The sequence below is a fragment of the Mytilus californianus genome, unplaced genomic scaffold, assembly GCF_021869535.1.
Source record: "Mytilus californianus isolate M0D057914Y unplaced genomic scaffold, xbMytCali1.0.p SCAF_3, whole genome shotgun sequence".
Lineage (NCBI taxonomy): Eukaryota > Metazoa > Mollusca > Bivalvia > Mytilida > Mytilidae > Mytilus > Mytilus californianus.
The window spans coordinates 34,782,101-34,800,645 of NW_026262679.1; the positions used below are offsets into that span (position 1 = coordinate 34,782,101).

Here is an 18,545-nt window from a genome sequence, read left to right on the forward strand (position 1 = left end):
ATGTAATGGGCTTTGTCGTTATAGATAAATTTATGGTAGCATTCAATAAGTCTGGTTTCAAATTCGTTTAAACTGTTATCTTAATTGAAGCTTAACTACTTAGCGGAGAGGATGTCGCGATAATAGGCAATGTTAAAATAGTACATATAAACACTGTGTTTTTAAATCGGCATTAATATGATTTTCTTACATTGGGCGAAGTTGACTTTGTATATGACACATTCGTTGTAAGTGGACACGGGTGTTTCTCATATTGCTTTAGTTATAAGGAACCTCTTTCAATAATTGTTGTGACTCGAATATAATAAACATTGCAAGCGACAGTTGTTAAAAAATGAAATCACATATTGACAAAAATAATTGCGTGTAACATTCCATAAAGGCGAAGACTGAAAATGATGTATGTCATTTCGAATTCTTAAGGTAAGATAGTAAATCTATTTATTGTCTAATTAGAACACATTTTGGTTGTAACAAAATGTCAACATGGTTAATCTGTATTGCTCCTGAAGTAAACAATTTGAAAAAGTTTTTTTCCTCAATTCGTCAAATTTGTTACCTAACATATAATTGCTTATTTCCTTTTCATATAAATGTCTTCACAATATATGTACTTGAAACTAATTTATATTAATTTGCTCTTTTAAGTTGACATTGACCGATAAACTGAAACTTTTGTAAAAAAAAAACCAACGAGATGCAATTTTAAAATGTTAAATGGTACGTAGAAGTCTACCAGAAAAAGTGAATAATTATTATATGTCAGTTCACATTTGAAATATAAACAATGCTATGGCTGTACAGTCTTGAAGATTTTCCTTTAAAGGGAGTATATAATTTCCTGATTTTGAGTTTCCGGTTAAAATCATGATTTACAAGGACAGCAAATGCTATATCAGAACTATTTCGAAACATTGTAAATGGAATGATTTTCTTCTTCTTTAGTGAACGCATGCATTTGGATATGACCGGCAAAATCATAAAAATACTTAAAAAAGTAATAAGTAGTTACAGTATAATTAAAATGTTAATGTTTGTCAAAACCATGAAATGTTTAGGTTTTGAACGTTCCCAATGAAGGTTAATACAAAAAGCGCTTTGGACGCATGGCAATTATTTTTACTTACAACAAGCAAAAGCGAAATCTCAAAATATGAGAACAAATATCTACAGAAAATGATTAAAAATTCAGATTCGGGTACGACCTGTCAAAGCCTTCTTGGGTTTTCCTGCGTTGCAGAACAATTTTCCGTACCAAGCGATATGCGTCGTCTTACAGCGTTTGTTCTATTCGTTGTGATCACACATCACAATAAACGACTCAGCAGAAACTAAATCATGATACTAAATATAACTTTTCGATGAGTCATCTATAGGATGTTGAAGCAGAATTCTTAGTTACAATGTACTAATCATAGAATTTTGTCAATTTAAAATTATTATCTGTAAACCAAACAAATGCAGTCATATATACATTGACCAGACCTTTTTATTTATATATGTCAGATAGTGGCCGTGCTTGCACATGGCTTATTATACAGGCTTGTAACGTAACTTGTAGCCGTTTTTTTGCATGTACTATTACTAAAGTTTTAAAAGTTTTCATATCTACAACAACATGACGTACATTAGCGGGATAAACACGCACTTACCACACCAAAATTAATACACAATGATACCAGAAAAAAAACTTTTAATTTTAACAAAAGACACACTCGCATATAAATATCAAAGTGAGGTAAAAATTAAAAGAAAAAGCGAAACAATAAAAAAAACAAGCCATAAGTAGTAGCAACCACAGAATAAATCAAAACCGACAATTCCTAAACAAAAAGTAAAGGCTTATACTATCATGATTTTATTAACCGGATGCTTTTGGTCTTAAAAATACCGGTGACGATTATAAAGTGTTGTATTTTAATGGTTATGATACAAAATGGAATAGGAATATCAATGATTCAAGATGTATGTCCACGAATAAATACGTAGTTGTTTTTGGATGAAATACATCTAGTGATACAAGTTTCTCATATAATCATGTTGAATGATAAACTTGTTGTAACATTTCTACTAAATTAAAAACAAAAACTGTTGAATCTCAATTTAAATTTTGTTGTCATCTTCAGGAGCACCTGATATCACCCCCGGTTTCTGGTGGGTTTATTGTTGCTTAGTCATTAGGTTTATTTTATGTAGTGTTGTGTGGGCTGTTGAATGTCTTTCGTCGTTTTGGGGGTTTTTTTTGCCATGATTTTGAGTTTTTATTTTCCCTTTGGTATCTTCCGCATCTTTTTTAAAATAAGGACATGGGATGTAATTGTTACTGAAAACAATATAACTAAATACCGACCAATCGACAAGAAAAAAATCCAAAGTGCTTACTGTACGGTCTTCAACTATCAACACATACATATGATACTCTATCAACAAAAAATGTAAATTAAATGTGGAGAATGTAAGAATCAACTGACAGCATAGAATGTCTGTGATGCATTTGATGATTTATTCGCCTTATCAACGGCATTGATGATCTGTCCAGAGCATGTATAGGAGTCTATCAGCGGTTTCTAATAGGGTGTGTGTTGCTTTATCTTTTGGGTTTCTCTGTTGTGATTTATGGAGAGTTATTTGCATATCTGTTTGTCTTTTTTCTGTTGACCATGGTTTTTCTTCGCCTTATAACGATATGTTTTACTTTCCCCTTGGTATAACTTTCGATAAATAAAGCTAATAACAATCGAAAAACAATCGAAAAGTAAAAGAAATGACAAATCAATAGCCTCAGAAGGCCAATCCCATTGAGGAAAACATAGCTTATTTTTAAAATGGTTTCCTTCATCTTAGCTTTACTTGAGAGCTTCTTGATATTTCATGACAGAATTATTACTTTTATTCATACCAGAAGTTTCAAAATCTAGATTTTCCTCCTAAGCAAATTGCTAATCAGATTATAATATCCACCGGAATTTAATTTTATTCTAATATCCCAGGTACACATGGATAAACACTTTTGGTACTTGCGCATGTATATTTAGATTCCTTGGTTTTATATTGATGGAATGGAAATGAAGAACTAGCTGAATATTAATGCTTGGTAACAAACAGTAATACAATTTGTCAATCACTTCTTGGTACATACAGCGCAGCAGTGATATGAAACAGTCAGTTCAAACGTCCCCGACTTCCTTCTTTATTCAGATAAAAAGATAACAGTTGGTATTGTAAAAAGTGAAACAGAGCAGAATAAATAATAATTTGAAGGTCAATACATGAATGACCATCAAGATATTAACATAAACAATCCTTATCATTCCGCTAAACAAAACGATCATAACGGGGCATGCAAAATTGTCGCCATATTAAGAAAACATTGTAAGAATAATTATAGGATGCACACACAATTAACTTCAGTTATTAAACCACTAGAAACGCGACAAAGAAGTGGCTTGAATGTGAAGTTTTAAGTTGCATGTGCAAATTTTAAATTTTCAATCAAAGGTAATTTGTTTATAAATGAGTGATTATTGAAATTTGATTTTGTGTTAAATGAAGTAATACATATAATGCTCAGCGACTGTGTAAACCTCAAACAAGTACTTCTTATGTTAAAATGCATTCAATTTGAATACACCAATATATGTCAATGACCTTCACCGGATTAAATGATACAATTTCGGTTCATTCATAAACACAAGTATCTCATAGAGTAAATATATCACGTTTATATCCTAACCAAATTTTACATAAATATTAACAAATTGATACAATAAATATACTGATCGATTGACTTGCCTTTACACTGTTGAAGCAACTATAACTTTAGTAATGAGCACATTGTTGTTTGTTTTGGGTACAGTGGTAAATATTTTTTGCATATTAAGAACAACTCCTGTCACTGTTAATGGTACTGATAGTTCAATTAACTAATTTTGGAGTGTAAAAACTCTTTTGGTGTTTTTGATGTTCCTTTCTAAAGCAAAAATACCATCAAGGGTAGCGGTAATTGATATTTTATTGTTCACTTAGATGGAATTTAGATAGATCTTTACTGAGTTTGGCCATAAACTATGATTCATAGAATACAGGAACGCGTCGAACTGCTATTAAGGGATCACAATTGGTGCTCATGTGGATATATGTAACCTGTCGATAGTCATATTTGGACAAGGTCATGATTAATGCAGACTGATTTTGACGAATTTACGCTAACTCTGTTGGATGTGTATTGTATTTATTGATACTTTAGTCTGAAAAAACATGATTTATTTTTAAATTGAAAATGGCTTTGAACTAGCTTTCAGTAACTGTCCGCACTCTTAGACTGGCACTTCGTGTATAATGTCTTTTTGTTAGTTTGAATTTTGTGCTTCGTGTCGAAATGAGGAATCAAACCCTTCCGAACTGATGTTTAGCTTGTTCTTTGGTTGTGATGTTACACTCATCGTTATCTCAGTGTAGGGTGAGGACTGAGCGCTCTCAAACATGTGTCCCCAGTCAACAGCTTTCAATTCAATGGTCTGTCGTATTTGTTTTTCGGTTATTGTTTTAGAATGAATCAGGCCGTTGCTTATATTTGTTTGAAATATTTTACATGTTGTCATGCTTATTATAGCTTAGTATACGGTATGTGGTTTGCTCATTGAGAAAGACCTTACGGTTATCTATAATTGATTACGTCTCTGGTGGTTATCTCATTGGCTCTTATACCACATTTCCTAAGTTAAATAATAAAAATAAGAATAAGAATATTTATTATTCCAATCAAGGGCCCTTGATGGGCAGCATGACATATACACATAAAACAATACATCATGATTTGTAACAGAAAAACATTTTTTTTTATTTATACATATTTAAATATGTCATTGCACACAGGAAAGAACCAATCCATAAATCTGAATAAACAAAATACAAATTGCACTTGTTAAAAATCTTTGAATGGGATACGGATGGAACTAGTAAACAAGGGAAAATGCCATGGTATGTTAATTTTCCCAGTGGACAAAACGGTATAAGTTTTAATATTTGATTCAGCAACAAATGATCCGGATACCGACTTGGTAACTTGGAGCCTATGATCGTTTTCCTCATTTCAAGATAAATCTCCAATTTCATCAGGTTGCTTTCCAATATACTTCATTTTGAATATGAATGCAGACTATTCAATTATTACATTCAGTTTTCTGCATTGCATGTGGTAATATATTAGAACACTTCGGAGATGTGTGAAAGCTAATTTATATTGCAATTCTTCATCGAGGTTCAATCAATCATCAAATGTGCAGATTATGTTTTCCGATTGATTTTGATAGATTAGATGATGGACCTCATACGGTCCCACAAACAAGGTAACTTTTAATGGCTTTCATTCACGCAGGTGTTTGAATGAGCGACCCAGAGGACCATATTAAACAATGGCGATTGTGTCTATCAGAATGTTTTGCCGATTTTGATCTTAGATATGATCGTTATCAATAGTTCTCACATTTATCAGAAGTTTGATTGACAAAATCTACATTTATGGATCAAAACATTTAATATTTTGTCGGTAATAAAAGGCATGAACGTATTTCATAATTAGATTATTTATTCTGATTGTAACGATCAAATGATATGAAGACGGTAAAAATGTGAATAAGACATATTTCCTTATTACGAAGGGTAAGACAATTTTAATTAGGCCTGTTTCATACTCTTTTATACACACGACGTAATTATTAATGTATACAAATGCTGAACGGCATTATGCTATGAAATCTTTCAAAATGTCCAAATACACATATACGCACTTTCCTATTAATAGTTTAAAAGAGTTGACAATTTCTGCAAAACATATTTTATTATTCATTTAAAATATTCTCAAATTTAATTTTTTTCAGCTTTAAAGAATGAGAATATTGTTTGCTGACTACACAGTAATAATAGCTGAGTTCATTATTGCTTACATACTTAGGAACATCGTTTTCGGTAAGACAATAAGTTATGTCTTTAGTTTTAGCAAGATAGTGTTGTGTTATATTGTGTTAGTGGGGGAAATGTAGGCTTACTTTGCGGTATGGTTTTTGTTCATTGTTGAAGGCCGTACGATGATCTATAGTTGTTTACTTCTACGTCATATGGTTTCTGGTGGAGAGTTGTCACATTGGCAATCATACCACATCTTCTTATTTTGATATTTCCGTATTCAAAATATATTATGATTTAATGCATCAAATTCGGGGGAAAATTAGGATATAAATAGATTTAAAAATAAATGTGACATGTACAAATTCTTAGTTTCCAAAGTAAAAAAGCATATTAGTATTGCAACTATTGAATCATACTCTAAGATAAAAGCACCAAGATTGTCCGGATGAAAATGTGTACTGTGCTATTTTCTGACTAAAACCTAGTAGAACAAATATGTATTATTATTCATCTGAACGTTTTAAGTAAATAAAAGAATCAGGCCATTGACCCTAGAACCTTATAACGAACAGGATCAGGATATAGACGATACATTACACGCTTTTGATGGTGCTACATGTATTTCCTTTCTATAATTGACATCACTATCTAAAACAGTACAAAAGAATCTGTTTTAATAAAAAAGTATATATATATATATATATATATATATATATATATATATATATATATATATACGAATTTAATTTACCCATTTTGAGACCAAATCTTTGTGAATTTGTATATTTTCTAGCATTCGTTATACTTTATTTAAATATATATACATCAAATTTAGCCCAACAATGTTAGATATGCAAATTGGCGTTAGCAAATTTTTGTTCTTCCCTCAGCGGGATTTGAACCCCTGCATCTGAGACATCGTGGCAACACGGCCGCCTGCACCGTGTCCAGCGCGCTAGAGGTCGAATGGTCTAGGGCGCTTGACACAGTGCAGGCGGTGTTGCCACGATGTCTCAAATGCAGGGGTTCGAATCTCGCTTAGGGAAGAACAAGAATTTTCAAACGCAAATTTTCAAACGCAAATTTGCAGATCTAACATTGTTGGGATAAATTTGAGACGAAGTATATAATAATAAATTATGGTGTTAGCCCTGTATAGCCACATGTTATCAGATGGAGAACGTCTGTCGCAAAGTTGTCACATATTCAGACTATATATATATATATATATATATATATATATATATATATATGCGTGTTTGTATAAAACATGACGTTTAACATTTATACAACATATAAAGGATATCAGTACTAATGAAATTTCTTCTTTCAAAACCATACACTAATATATGTTTAGGCCAAAAAATGAAGACCGCAAATACATGTAAGAACACGCAGTGAATTGAGCGACATGTTATACTTTTCAGCTGTACTTGTGTACATTTATGTAACAATTTTTCATTTATGATTTAGTGAAGTACAAAATGATAAATTTTGTTTAGTTTCGAATTTTAAAACCAAAAATAAGAATTGTAGATATGAAATGGTCATATTTTTATATGTCATTTTTTTGAAAATAATTGCTGAAGCTAGAACATATCCTTAGAGTTATTGATAAAATTGGAGAATTACCGAATTGAAGCTCTTTTTGTGTCTCTACGGATGCTCTGCACATATTAAACTGTATTACACTTCAGATGCGGATCAATGATTTTGAAAAGAAAAGGGGGGAACTATGCAACGTTAATTAGGAATGGGATATGTAAAATCTCTATGAATTAACCATATTTTAAGCTACACAAAATCCGCCTCTGCACTCTTTAATCAGCGAAACTTAAATATAGTGGAACGACAAAGATATTCTCTGCTGGCACAGAACATTTTGATGAAACGATTTTTTTAATCGTTGACTTATATCTTATTCAAACAAAATTCATATTAGAGAAACGTTACTAAAATGATAGTCTATTTGAATTTTGTAATTGACCCAGGCATGTAATTAATTATCCATTTGTACAAGTTGTTTCCTTTAGGGAAGCCATACATTGTCATTAAAAATGAAGAGCTCGCGGAAAGAACAAATTTATCTATGCGTTATGAGTCTATTCCTTTAGTTTTTCAAATCTTTAATTATTGTTAATCTCAATCTAATTAAAATATAGATCTCTTATTTCGTTATACTACGTTATACTACATACTTAGGTTGTGTTAATCTTTAAGTGAAACATTTTGATAGCAATGATTATCTTTCATAAAAAGTTGGTTAAAATGCGATATATGTTACTTTCAACATATTATGCATTTGCATGGACAGTAGCACATTTTGTATGGTGGCGAACCAGTCAATAACTGACAAAGGGGAATAACTTGTGTTAAAAGTGTGTAATTAAAGTCAAACCGGTAATCGGCAAATAGACTTTAGATAGGCTTCGATATAACATTTCAGTTACCATGTTGGAGATGTAACAGGTTGCTTTTCTTATTTGAATAACCATGTGTTACAAAAAAAGTCTGATGAGAGACCCTTACTAGATCGTATCGTGATGAACTATGCAAGGCTTAAAGAAATTTTAACTGTTTTCAGAAAGCTACTTTTTCTAAATTCTAACAGTCATTTGAATTTGGCTTTTATGCACGTTAACCCCCCCCCCCCCCCCTTTTTTTCCCTCCTTAAAAAACCAACACGGGAACAAAAGGGAAATAAATCTTGCACGAAATTCTTTAATCGAAAACTATCCAATCTTATAACTTATATAATTTTAAAATCTTTATTTTTTTTTTTTGGAACCGGCAAATAATGGAAGTATAAAAAGTAGTATCAGTGTTTAATCTTATCTTTCAGTTGAGGGCCAGACCTGTAGTGTTGTTGAACGAAATTTTACTGCCAGCACAATAGAAATGATATCTCTGACGTCACCAGGATATAATGGAGGAACTGGAACATACGAAAAGTAAATATCAATACTAACTATAGAACACTAGACTTTACTAAACTGAAACATACTAAGTATATGTAAAATAAATGATATATTCTGTTAAACAGATGACATATCAACAGAACTGTCTTACCATTTCAAAACAACGAGGAAATGACACACAGCGCTAGTGAAACACCAGAAGGTGAAAGACGACTTTCCAATTTCAGTTTTTTGAATGAACGGTCCTAGTTGACCTGTGGTCATTTGGAGAAACCGCATCATAGGACATTGTGACATGAAGGTGTTTGCTTTGTGAGGTCAAACTTTTCTGGAAAAATACATTTATTGTAAAATCGTGTATATCGTCTTTGCATAAATGTACTGTAGTTGTATCATGTACAGTAGGGCCTATTGTATATGATACATCTAGGGTTTTTTCACATATAATATTCTACACATATGGTTATCTTCAGTACATGTTTCACGGTAAATTTGAACAATCTGTCATTCTCAATCATAGCTCACTATCTTGTTTAAAATTTAAAGATGTTTCTAATTTATTTCAGTGATATGGATTGTTGGTGGATTATAGATTCAGGATCTGATGATTTACAGTTATTAATATTTCTTACCTATGACATATCTTGTCCTGGCGATACTATAGCATTATATAATGGTAAGTTATATATATTGTAATATTATATAACTATAAAAGAGATGCAAAAAATACCAAAGAAACAGTCAAACTCATAAGTCGAAAATAAACTGACAACACCATGGCAAAAAAAAAGAAAAAGTCCAAAAGACAAACAACAGAATACAAACAGAACATAGAAAACTAAAGACTGAGCAACACAAACCCCACTCAAAACCAGAGGTAATATCAGGTGCTCCGGAAGGGTAAGCAGATTCTGCTCCACATGTGGCACGCGTCGTGTTGCTCATGAGTACAAAACCGGTGATAAGTCTAATATGGTAGGTCACATTCGGGGAAAAGGATAGATATAACTTATATTGAAATAAATATATATATATATTTAAATTTGATGTGACGGCATGGTAAGTAACATTATCATCCTTTACGACAGACAAAACATAACTGTTCTGTAAGGTACAACATCTGCTTGCCACAATATCATCATGTACTGTGTTACAACCCTAGATTAAGCCGACGAGGAAAGGCATTACTCTATTAACGAAAACTATATTACAATATAGCCTAGTTGGTCGAGTTGTCTAGGGAGCTGAACACAGTGCAGGCGGTGTGCCACGATGTTACAGTTGCAGGGGTTCGAATCCCGTTGAGGGAAGAACAAAATTTTGCTAATGCGAATTTGCATATCTAACATTCTTATAAAAATAAGAAGATGTGGTATGATTGCCAATGAAAAACTCTCCACAAGAGACCAAATGACACAGAAATTAACAACTATGAGTCACCGTACGGCCTTCAACAATGAGCAAAGCCCATTAGGCTACATTTGAGACAAAGTGTATATATGTATATATGATGTAACGAATGCGAAAAAAAAAAAAAAATCACAAAGATTTGGTCTGAAAATTAGTAAATTGAATTTGTTAACAGTTTACTTATCTGTCAATGATTGAGAGGTCAAATTAAATTTTACATGATAGAAACTCGTGTTTTTCTTCTATTTGCCATTTACAAAAATGTACACAATCATTAATACGACAAATCAAGTGTACTATTAAGTTTACTGTATGAGGTCGATGTCTACTTTAGTTTTGTCTCTTTTGTAAGAAGGGCAGCTTTTTGCTGACCTCAACAGTTCTAGATGAACAACAGGCTAAAGTTGAAATCAAAGGGGATGTTACCATTGTCGTTAATCCAATTTATTTGAAAAAAATGAGGGTGCATGACTCAATCCAAAACAATTATATACCCTGTAAATTATTCCTCTTTTCATGACAAATACAAGTTAGCGTGACTTTTAGTACGAACCGTTTGTTTGAACATTCATATTTATAATTGTATCAAGATTTAAATGATGGTATAGATTTTAACTACAAAAGTTCAATGAGAATTGGACAATCGGTATTCATGTGATATTTAAGTTACTGTAATAACCATATTTATTGCTTCAAATAAATTATGTTTATGTACCGGTACTGTAACAGTGTCATTTGTTTCTTAAAAAGTATAATTATGATAATATACAAGGATAGAACCTTGTCATAACAATTAGATAAAAAAAAAAAAAATCGGTCCATTTTATTAGCAATAATTGAAAAATTATGCAACAAATGTATTGCACTGTCATTTATATATTGCACATTAGTAGGTCAATAAATGACTTAAAATAAATGACATTGCGTAGATAAGGCAAATTTACCCACAATTTATTTTACACTTTGTCCATTTTTAAGAAGTTCTTCAATCAAACCTAAAATAAAGAATCCCCGCTTCATATATGGTGATGTATTCTTTATTACTGCAGAAACATTATGTCGCATTTCTGGACAGCCAGCACCGTTTAAAGATCCCCAAAAAACATTAAACTTACAATTTTAAAAGATTTTGATAAAATTTCGAGGAAAAAAACGAAATTAAGTAAAGCGATGAATGTATTGAATTAATGAATGAATTCACCTTTATTCCTCAATGTATTTGAAGATTTTGAAAACAAAAAATCTAAATTAATGTTTTCTGAATTGTTATGCCCCTGCCGCGGCGGAGGGGGCATCAAGTTTTACTCTTGTCCGTCTGTACGTCCATTCCTCTGTCCGTACGTCACAAAATTAGTTTCCGTTTTCTAACTTTAGTTTTCCTCAACCAAATGTTATGAAACTTATATACAGTGCTTATTACTACCAAACACAGATCAAGTTTGAATTTGGGTGGCATCACTTTCACTGTTCTTGAGTTATGTCCTATTATGAATGGAAAAATTGACAAAATTTGCAATTTCCGCAATTTAACATTACTTTGCCTCAACCAAATGTTATGAAACGTATACACAATGCCAATTACTACAAAACTAAGATCAAGTTTGAATTTGGGTGGCGTCTCTTACACCGTTTTAGAGCTATTTCCCTTTATAAATGGAAAATTGCTAAATTTGCCGTTTCCGCACTCTAACTTTGTTCGCCTCCACCAAATGTTATGAAACTTTAATACAATGCTTAATACCACCAAACACAGATCAAGTTCGAATTTGGGTGGCGTCTCTTTCGCTGTTTTTAAGTTATGTCCCTTTGTAAATTGAAAATTTTGCCGTATATTTCCAAAGGGGCATCTGTGTCCCATGGACATGGACACATTCATTATTTATTTATTTATACATCGTCGTCTAGATTTAAAACTATCCACAAACTTTTGGATCGATAGATCATCCACTTTTTTTATAAAACATATTATTTCTTTCTGTTAATAAAAGATGACACTGTATTAATAAATGTTGAGTTCGCTAGTGCATATGCCTTTCCAAAGTCAAAAGCTGTTACTTTCTCTTTTAATTTATAGTTTTTTTTTTTTATTTTAATTTTTTTTTTTTTTTTTGGGGGGGGGGGGGGGGCGTAATACATTCATGTGTTTGGTTGTTTTGTAGAATTTGTTCACATCTTGTCCAGACCTGGGGACGTTAAAAGATTGTTACGCATTGTGAAAGGTTTTTTTTAATATTTGAAGGCTATGTGGTGACACATAAACATGGTGGTCAAATAATTGTCCTTCTTCGTTTACTCATTACAGTTAACATTAAAAACCATGTTAGTCCAAACTTTTCTTTTTAAAATATTAGAACAAATGAGCTATACAAACTGGAGTGCATGTGCAGTAAACATTTTGGATCTGATGTTACAAACTGAAACCGATAAAATTGGTAATACATTTTAAAAGACACAGCAAAGTTTAAGGTTTTGGGCAGACTAAGAAACTCTGTTACTGTAGACTACATGAAAAAAATCCCTATAATAGGATGAAGTATATTCTAATGAATATTGGAAAAATATCCGAAATGATATTCTCTTGTTATTCAAATTAATTCCACCTCTTTCTATTTACAGCTGAAGATCAAACTTCCACGTTATTTTCATCGTGTGGTGCACCATCATCGCCTGTTCATTATTCCACATCACAACGTTATTTACGAGTGGAGATGCACACAGATTCAGCTACAGTAAAATCTGGATTCAAATTAGACTATTTAGCTGCTAAAAATTATGGTATATACATATGAAACTTCTTTTAAGGTGGTACCAAACACATTGACTAAAATTAATTTGGCTCGTTTAATTTTCATAAAATTTTGACAAAATATTTACTTTGACCCTTTGAAAAAAATATAAAAGTTTCAAAAAATTTGAACCACACACTTTATCGGAAAAATTTCATCGGATGTATAGCAGTTTGACAAACACTAATTTTGATCATTGAGAAGCTTAATATTTCCTTAACAATAGAACGTGATTAAAACGTTCAGCTGATTTTTACAGAGTTATCTCACTGTAGTGTTATGTACCACCTTAATTATAACGTTATTACATGTATACATTAATTGTGCAATAAAATATATCAACACGATGAAGAACGGTATTTGTACATTCGTTTTCTCGGTCTTGATAGTTACATAGTTCTGCGCACATCCATTTTATATATAAAAAAAACAAAATATATTTTGAAAGAAACGATATCCCTAGACAGAACGATCTAAAGATATTTTAAGTTATCTGCACACATACAGAAACATAAATCTGAAGAATTATTCAGATTTAATCGAGCATTCGTATTCCTAAATGAAGAAATTTTAGATTTATACATATAGGTTTGCTATCATAAGTGCAAAATCAACAGAGCAATTAGCATGGATTCTACTTACAGTGAAATTTGTAGGTGTAAAGCTTGTGTTTTCAAAAACACACGACAACTCCAAAGAAACATGTCGTAGCTTCTAAAATTCTATCATATAATTTCAGAAGGAACAGGTTGTCAAAACCGAGAAGATATAATTTTAACTGAAAATTTCCAGTTTTTATCTAGTCCTAGTTTTCCAGAAACATATCCAAGGTTAGTATTTGTAAAAAAAAACAGTAAACTACTTACTCAAACTCTTGAAATCCTCTTGCTCAGTTTTCTTACAAATTAAAATTCAACAAATGATGGTATTTTTATGCTTATATAGCATATCTGTACCACAAATCTTCATTCCGTGTGATTTACCAACATAATCTTGTGACTATAGTGTTGGTAGATGTTCTTTTACGAGTGAAAAAAGAAAGAAAAATACTATAAATAGAAATTGGAAGAAAGGATGATTATGATTAAGAGAAAAAGTAAAGACGACCAACATCTTATAAAAACACCACACTCAATTTTGGGCTACACAAACCTAATTAAAAGACCGAAAGTGAACTTGTGTGCTCCTGAAAGTAAGCAGTTCGTTTTTCCACTTGTGACAACCGTCGTGCTGCACTCATAACAGGTACAAATCCGGTGATACTTTAGTAATTCGCATTTGATAATAAGTTATAAATGAAAAGGAGAACGTGATTCTGGCTAAGACAAATCGGACATATCGAATACCAACTTTGTAGTAAAAATCTGATAGCATCGAAAGTGTCCTAAGTCGCTTTACTTATCTTATTAAATTATACCAAGTATATTTCAACACTTTGTATTTACAACAATCAGCCGAATAATCCTTCCCATTAAGTAACAAATCTTTTAGTTTACATTTAATAGCATTTATACATACATTGTGTATTCTATCGAAATTTGAATACACATTGCATATGACTTTTTTGCTTTTGTTTTTAGTAAAAGCGATTGTCGATGGAATTTAGCTTACGAATTTGGTGCAATAGAAATAAATGTTATACTTGGAGATATCGAAGATGGAACGTCGTGCGATTATGACAAATATCAAATATACGATGGTATGTTTTATATAACTGTACTAAAGAAGATATTAAACAAGTACAATGATAATAAACTCCACATAGTACAGTGCATGCAAAAAGCTTTACCCTGCAATCGGGCATCTATTGTACAAATAAATGTTTCCTACAAATAAAGCCTGATATTCTGCTTCTATATGTTGAGGAAACTGTAATGATAAAATAACTGTTTACGTCACAGTTTATTTTGAGGTCCTCAACACGGTCCGCGTTATAGCCATGTCGATTACTATAAGAGTCAAAGACAACAGTTGAGAATTAAAAAAAAAATAAACATACTGCACCAATCTTAAATTGCGGGATAAACATGATATGTGTGCATTGCCTCAAAATATTGAATTCATTTGTATTTGTTACGAAACATGAGAAAAGCTCGGCGAGCCTAGCTTTTCTATCGCATCTCAAGCTCGATCAAATGAATTTGATATTTGCCGACAATGTACATACCATACAATGTACATGTAAACTGTATATTTCTTTCTACTTCCAGTTCAACATCTGCAGTGTACAATACTTTAATTTGGCGATATGTTAATGTTATTCAATTATTGTAAACATTTCACAGTGATAATTTAATCCAAGTTATTTCCTTTCAGGCGAACATCGATGTGATTATAACAGAATGTCAGTTGTGTGTAATGAATATCCTGATACAATACCATACAACTATACATCTAATAGTACATCAGTTGTTGTAGCATTTGAAAGTGATGGTTCTGTCAATAGACGAGGCTTTTTGTTGAGGTATAGAGGAATACCAAATCCTACTACCACAACAATGACGTCATCAAATACAACTGAGAGTAATTCAAAAGGTTAGTACTATATATCAGTAAATGGTTCTGATCTTCATATAATGTATATTGTACCCGACTAGTGATGTCAGCTGATCTGAATAAACAAAGAGAGATAATTCAAACTAGAATTTCGGAATATAAGTTGTCAATACAAACTCGGGCAGCATAATATTTTCTAATTACAACAGTATTGATTGATTGATTGATTAATTGATTGTTGGTTGCTTAACGTCCAGTGGCAAATATTTCATGCATGTTCAGGACGAGAACAAAATACAATACAATAGGTAGATCCTGCAATAGAGGCCGTCTGGGATTAAGGTCGGGGAAATTTAGACTGCCACTGGAAAATGAGGGTATATTGGATAGAGACAGAACTTTTTCCTTGCAACAGGCCACCTATGGACCCCTAAAAGATTTGTTACAATGGTTCTAAACGTGCAGAAAGTGTGGCCCTCTCTCTACACGAGGCATCGGATTTAGCGTCCCCGTTTTAACCGGACGTGGCTGCGTACTTGCACATCCCGCACAGCCAAACGGACGCCCCACTTTAGCAAGGGTTTTACTGCTGGTCGGAAGAAGACCTGTAGTGACCATATTTCTATTCCCCAGTCACCCTTGGTGGGGGGGGGGGGGAGAATTACAACAGTATAAGAGTCCTTTCATTTATAACTATATTTGCATTCTAATTTTTGCACGAACAAGACTTAGTATGTAATTGCCTGTGTCTTGTTTATTTCAGATTTTGTAATTACTGCAGAAATATTATTAGGTCTAGTATTTGGATCTCTAGGACTTATATCATTCACTGTAATAACCACAGTATGCATTGTGATGAAACTGAGAGTGCCTTTAGAAAAGACTATTTCAACAACTCCAATCAAATCTGTAAAATCAAAACCAACTATTCAGACAATCAGTAGATATAATAACAATACTCATACTAAACCAGCAATAATGAATAACAAAGCGGTAACTAATGGGGTTTCAAGGAGAATAGTAGCTTGGTAGCTTTACAACTCTCCTCCAAAAAATCAAAGATATTTGGTTTATCATAAAGCGTAATTTCACAAATTATTGAGATATCTGATGAACTTGTGTTAGAAAACACTCCGACTGTACATTCCAGACGATGAAAGGTGACATATTTTAAATAACAGTCGAAGACGAAACTGGACTCTGTCGTCTTTGTGTCTTTCGTCCATAGATGCAATATTCCATGCAGCACATTAAACATTGTAGTTGTCGATAACACATTTTTATAAATTGCCTTTCAAGCATGCAATGACTTTTATAGCAAATTTTAAAACAATACGAAAGTTTACCTTTTTTTTTTAAATAATTTGGAAAATAAATGATATGATTTATACACTTTTCTATGTATGTATTACACGTATTTTTTGTACTGTTTTGTATTGCCATTTTGTATATTTATATTTGTTGTTATATCAATTCCTATTTATTTATTTATGTACATTGTAAATTTTCAAGTTTGTTATTAAAGAATTTTATACTATATCTTGTCAGAGTTGGCACTTCGGATTTGTATTTCAAAAACTTTTATTGTCGTTTGTTTGTTTTTTCCTTTGTTTGCCATTACGTTGTCAGTTTGTTTGTTTTTTCCCTTTCTTAGCCATGGCGTTGTCAGTTTGTTTGTTTTTTTCCCTTTGTTTGCTATGGCGTTGTCAGTTAGTCTTCGGCTTATAAGTTTTGATACCCCTTTGGTATCTGCTGCCTCACTTGGCGTGGTTTGTCTGGTTTTTTTTTCAATTTTGTCTTCCAATACACCACTGCATATCATTAAAGACTGCGTCAATACTTTTATCTACTTTTGTAGCATTCGGTTTTAATTGTCAATGAATGAATATTCAAGAAAATGTTCCCTTTTCTTATACCGACACCCCGTTAGTCCGACGCCCCAATGGTCTGACACCCCAATAGTCCGACACCCTATTTGTCCGACACCCTATTTGTCCGACACCCAACAGTTCGACATTCCATTAGTCCAACATCGAAAAAAATGCAGTTACATTTATATCAGAAAGGCAAATAAAAGGTTATTTCAATATTAAGAAGAGGATATTGTCCTTCATGGGAACAGGCGATGCAAACTAGGTTAATGTATTAGTACTAGAGTAGCAGAATTTTATCACCACTAACTAAAAGCACAACTTACTTTGTTAAGATATGACGAATTGCTTAAATATCTCTGGATACACTATCTCAGAGATACAGATTAAAAGTGACACAGTAAGAAAATAAAGGAAACAATGAAGCTTTGCTACTTACACGATTAAATATGTGAATATGGTTTGAGTGAATAAACGAACACGTTTTTCTGGTATAACTCTAGCGAAAAAAGAAATAGCAGTTAACTCAACTAAAACTCTAATTTAATTAATTTTTTGAAAGGGGAGCTAAAATATAACAGTAATGCCATTACTAGTATTTGAAGAAGAAACACCAGTTTACTCTGTCTATAAGGGCATTAATATTAAGGAAAGAGGACTAGGGGACAGAACACTTGTGTTGAATTGTTCTGCTGTAATTTCGCTCTTTTTCAAACAGTGGATACACTGGTTCAATGATTATCTCCCATCCAAGTAATACTCTTCAGTTTTTGACGCGTTCGCCGTTAGGAATCTATTGACTATAACAGTTTTCAAAATATGTCCTGGTGTAAGGTTTATCATATATAAATAATTTCATAACTTTCCTCGACATGACAGTCGATGAGATCATAAGGTTATTAGAGTATTGTATAAAATCAGTATGGTTTTTAGTATGAAAAATATTCAGATCCAAACGGACACGGAAACCACTATTTATATTTCTTTAATAACTGTAATTGTCATAGCAACATGCCAATACTCCTCATATGTATGAAGCTTGAGCAGAGAAGTTAAAGAAAGAACTATATTAATTGATTGTTGTTTGCTTTACGTCCAGTGGCAAATGTTTCATGGATGTTCAGGATAAGAACTAATTAACAATAAAAACAATAGGT

The 18,545-nt window shown here is 32.2% G+C and overlaps 1 protein-coding gene across 4 annotated transcripts in view; it reads left to right on the forward strand.

The window, feature by feature from the left end:
• The window catches only part of LOC127734434 (cubilin-like), a 28,947-nt gene extending 11,893 nt beyond the window's left edge, over positions 1–17,054 (forward strand). For 2 of the 4 annotated variants that reach the window (XM_052244285.1, XM_052244283.1), the window contains exons 2-9: positions 5,880–5,967; positions 8,750–8,858; positions 9,392–9,501; positions 12,852–13,010; positions 13,761–13,851; positions 14,602–14,720; positions 15,338–15,556; positions 16,281–17,054. In XM_052244285.1, coding sequence (XP_052100245.1) covers positions 5,889–5,967; positions 8,750–8,858; positions 9,392–9,501; positions 12,852–13,010; positions 13,761–13,851; positions 14,602–14,720; positions 15,338–15,556; positions 16,281–16,549 — 1,155 coding nt within the window. In that variant the 5' untranslated portion in view covers positions 5,880–5,888 and the 3' untranslated portion in view covers positions 16,550–17,054. Of the gene's footprint in view, positions 1–73; positions 424–5,517; positions 5,662–5,879; positions 5,968–8,749; positions 8,859–9,391; positions 9,502–12,851; positions 13,011–13,760; positions 13,852–14,601; positions 14,721–15,337; positions 15,557–16,280 lie in introns of those variants that run through there. The other 2 variants (XM_052244282.1, XM_052244284.1) reach the window with 2 other exon arrangements.
• Positions 17,055–18,545: the final 1,491 nt, after the last annotated feature.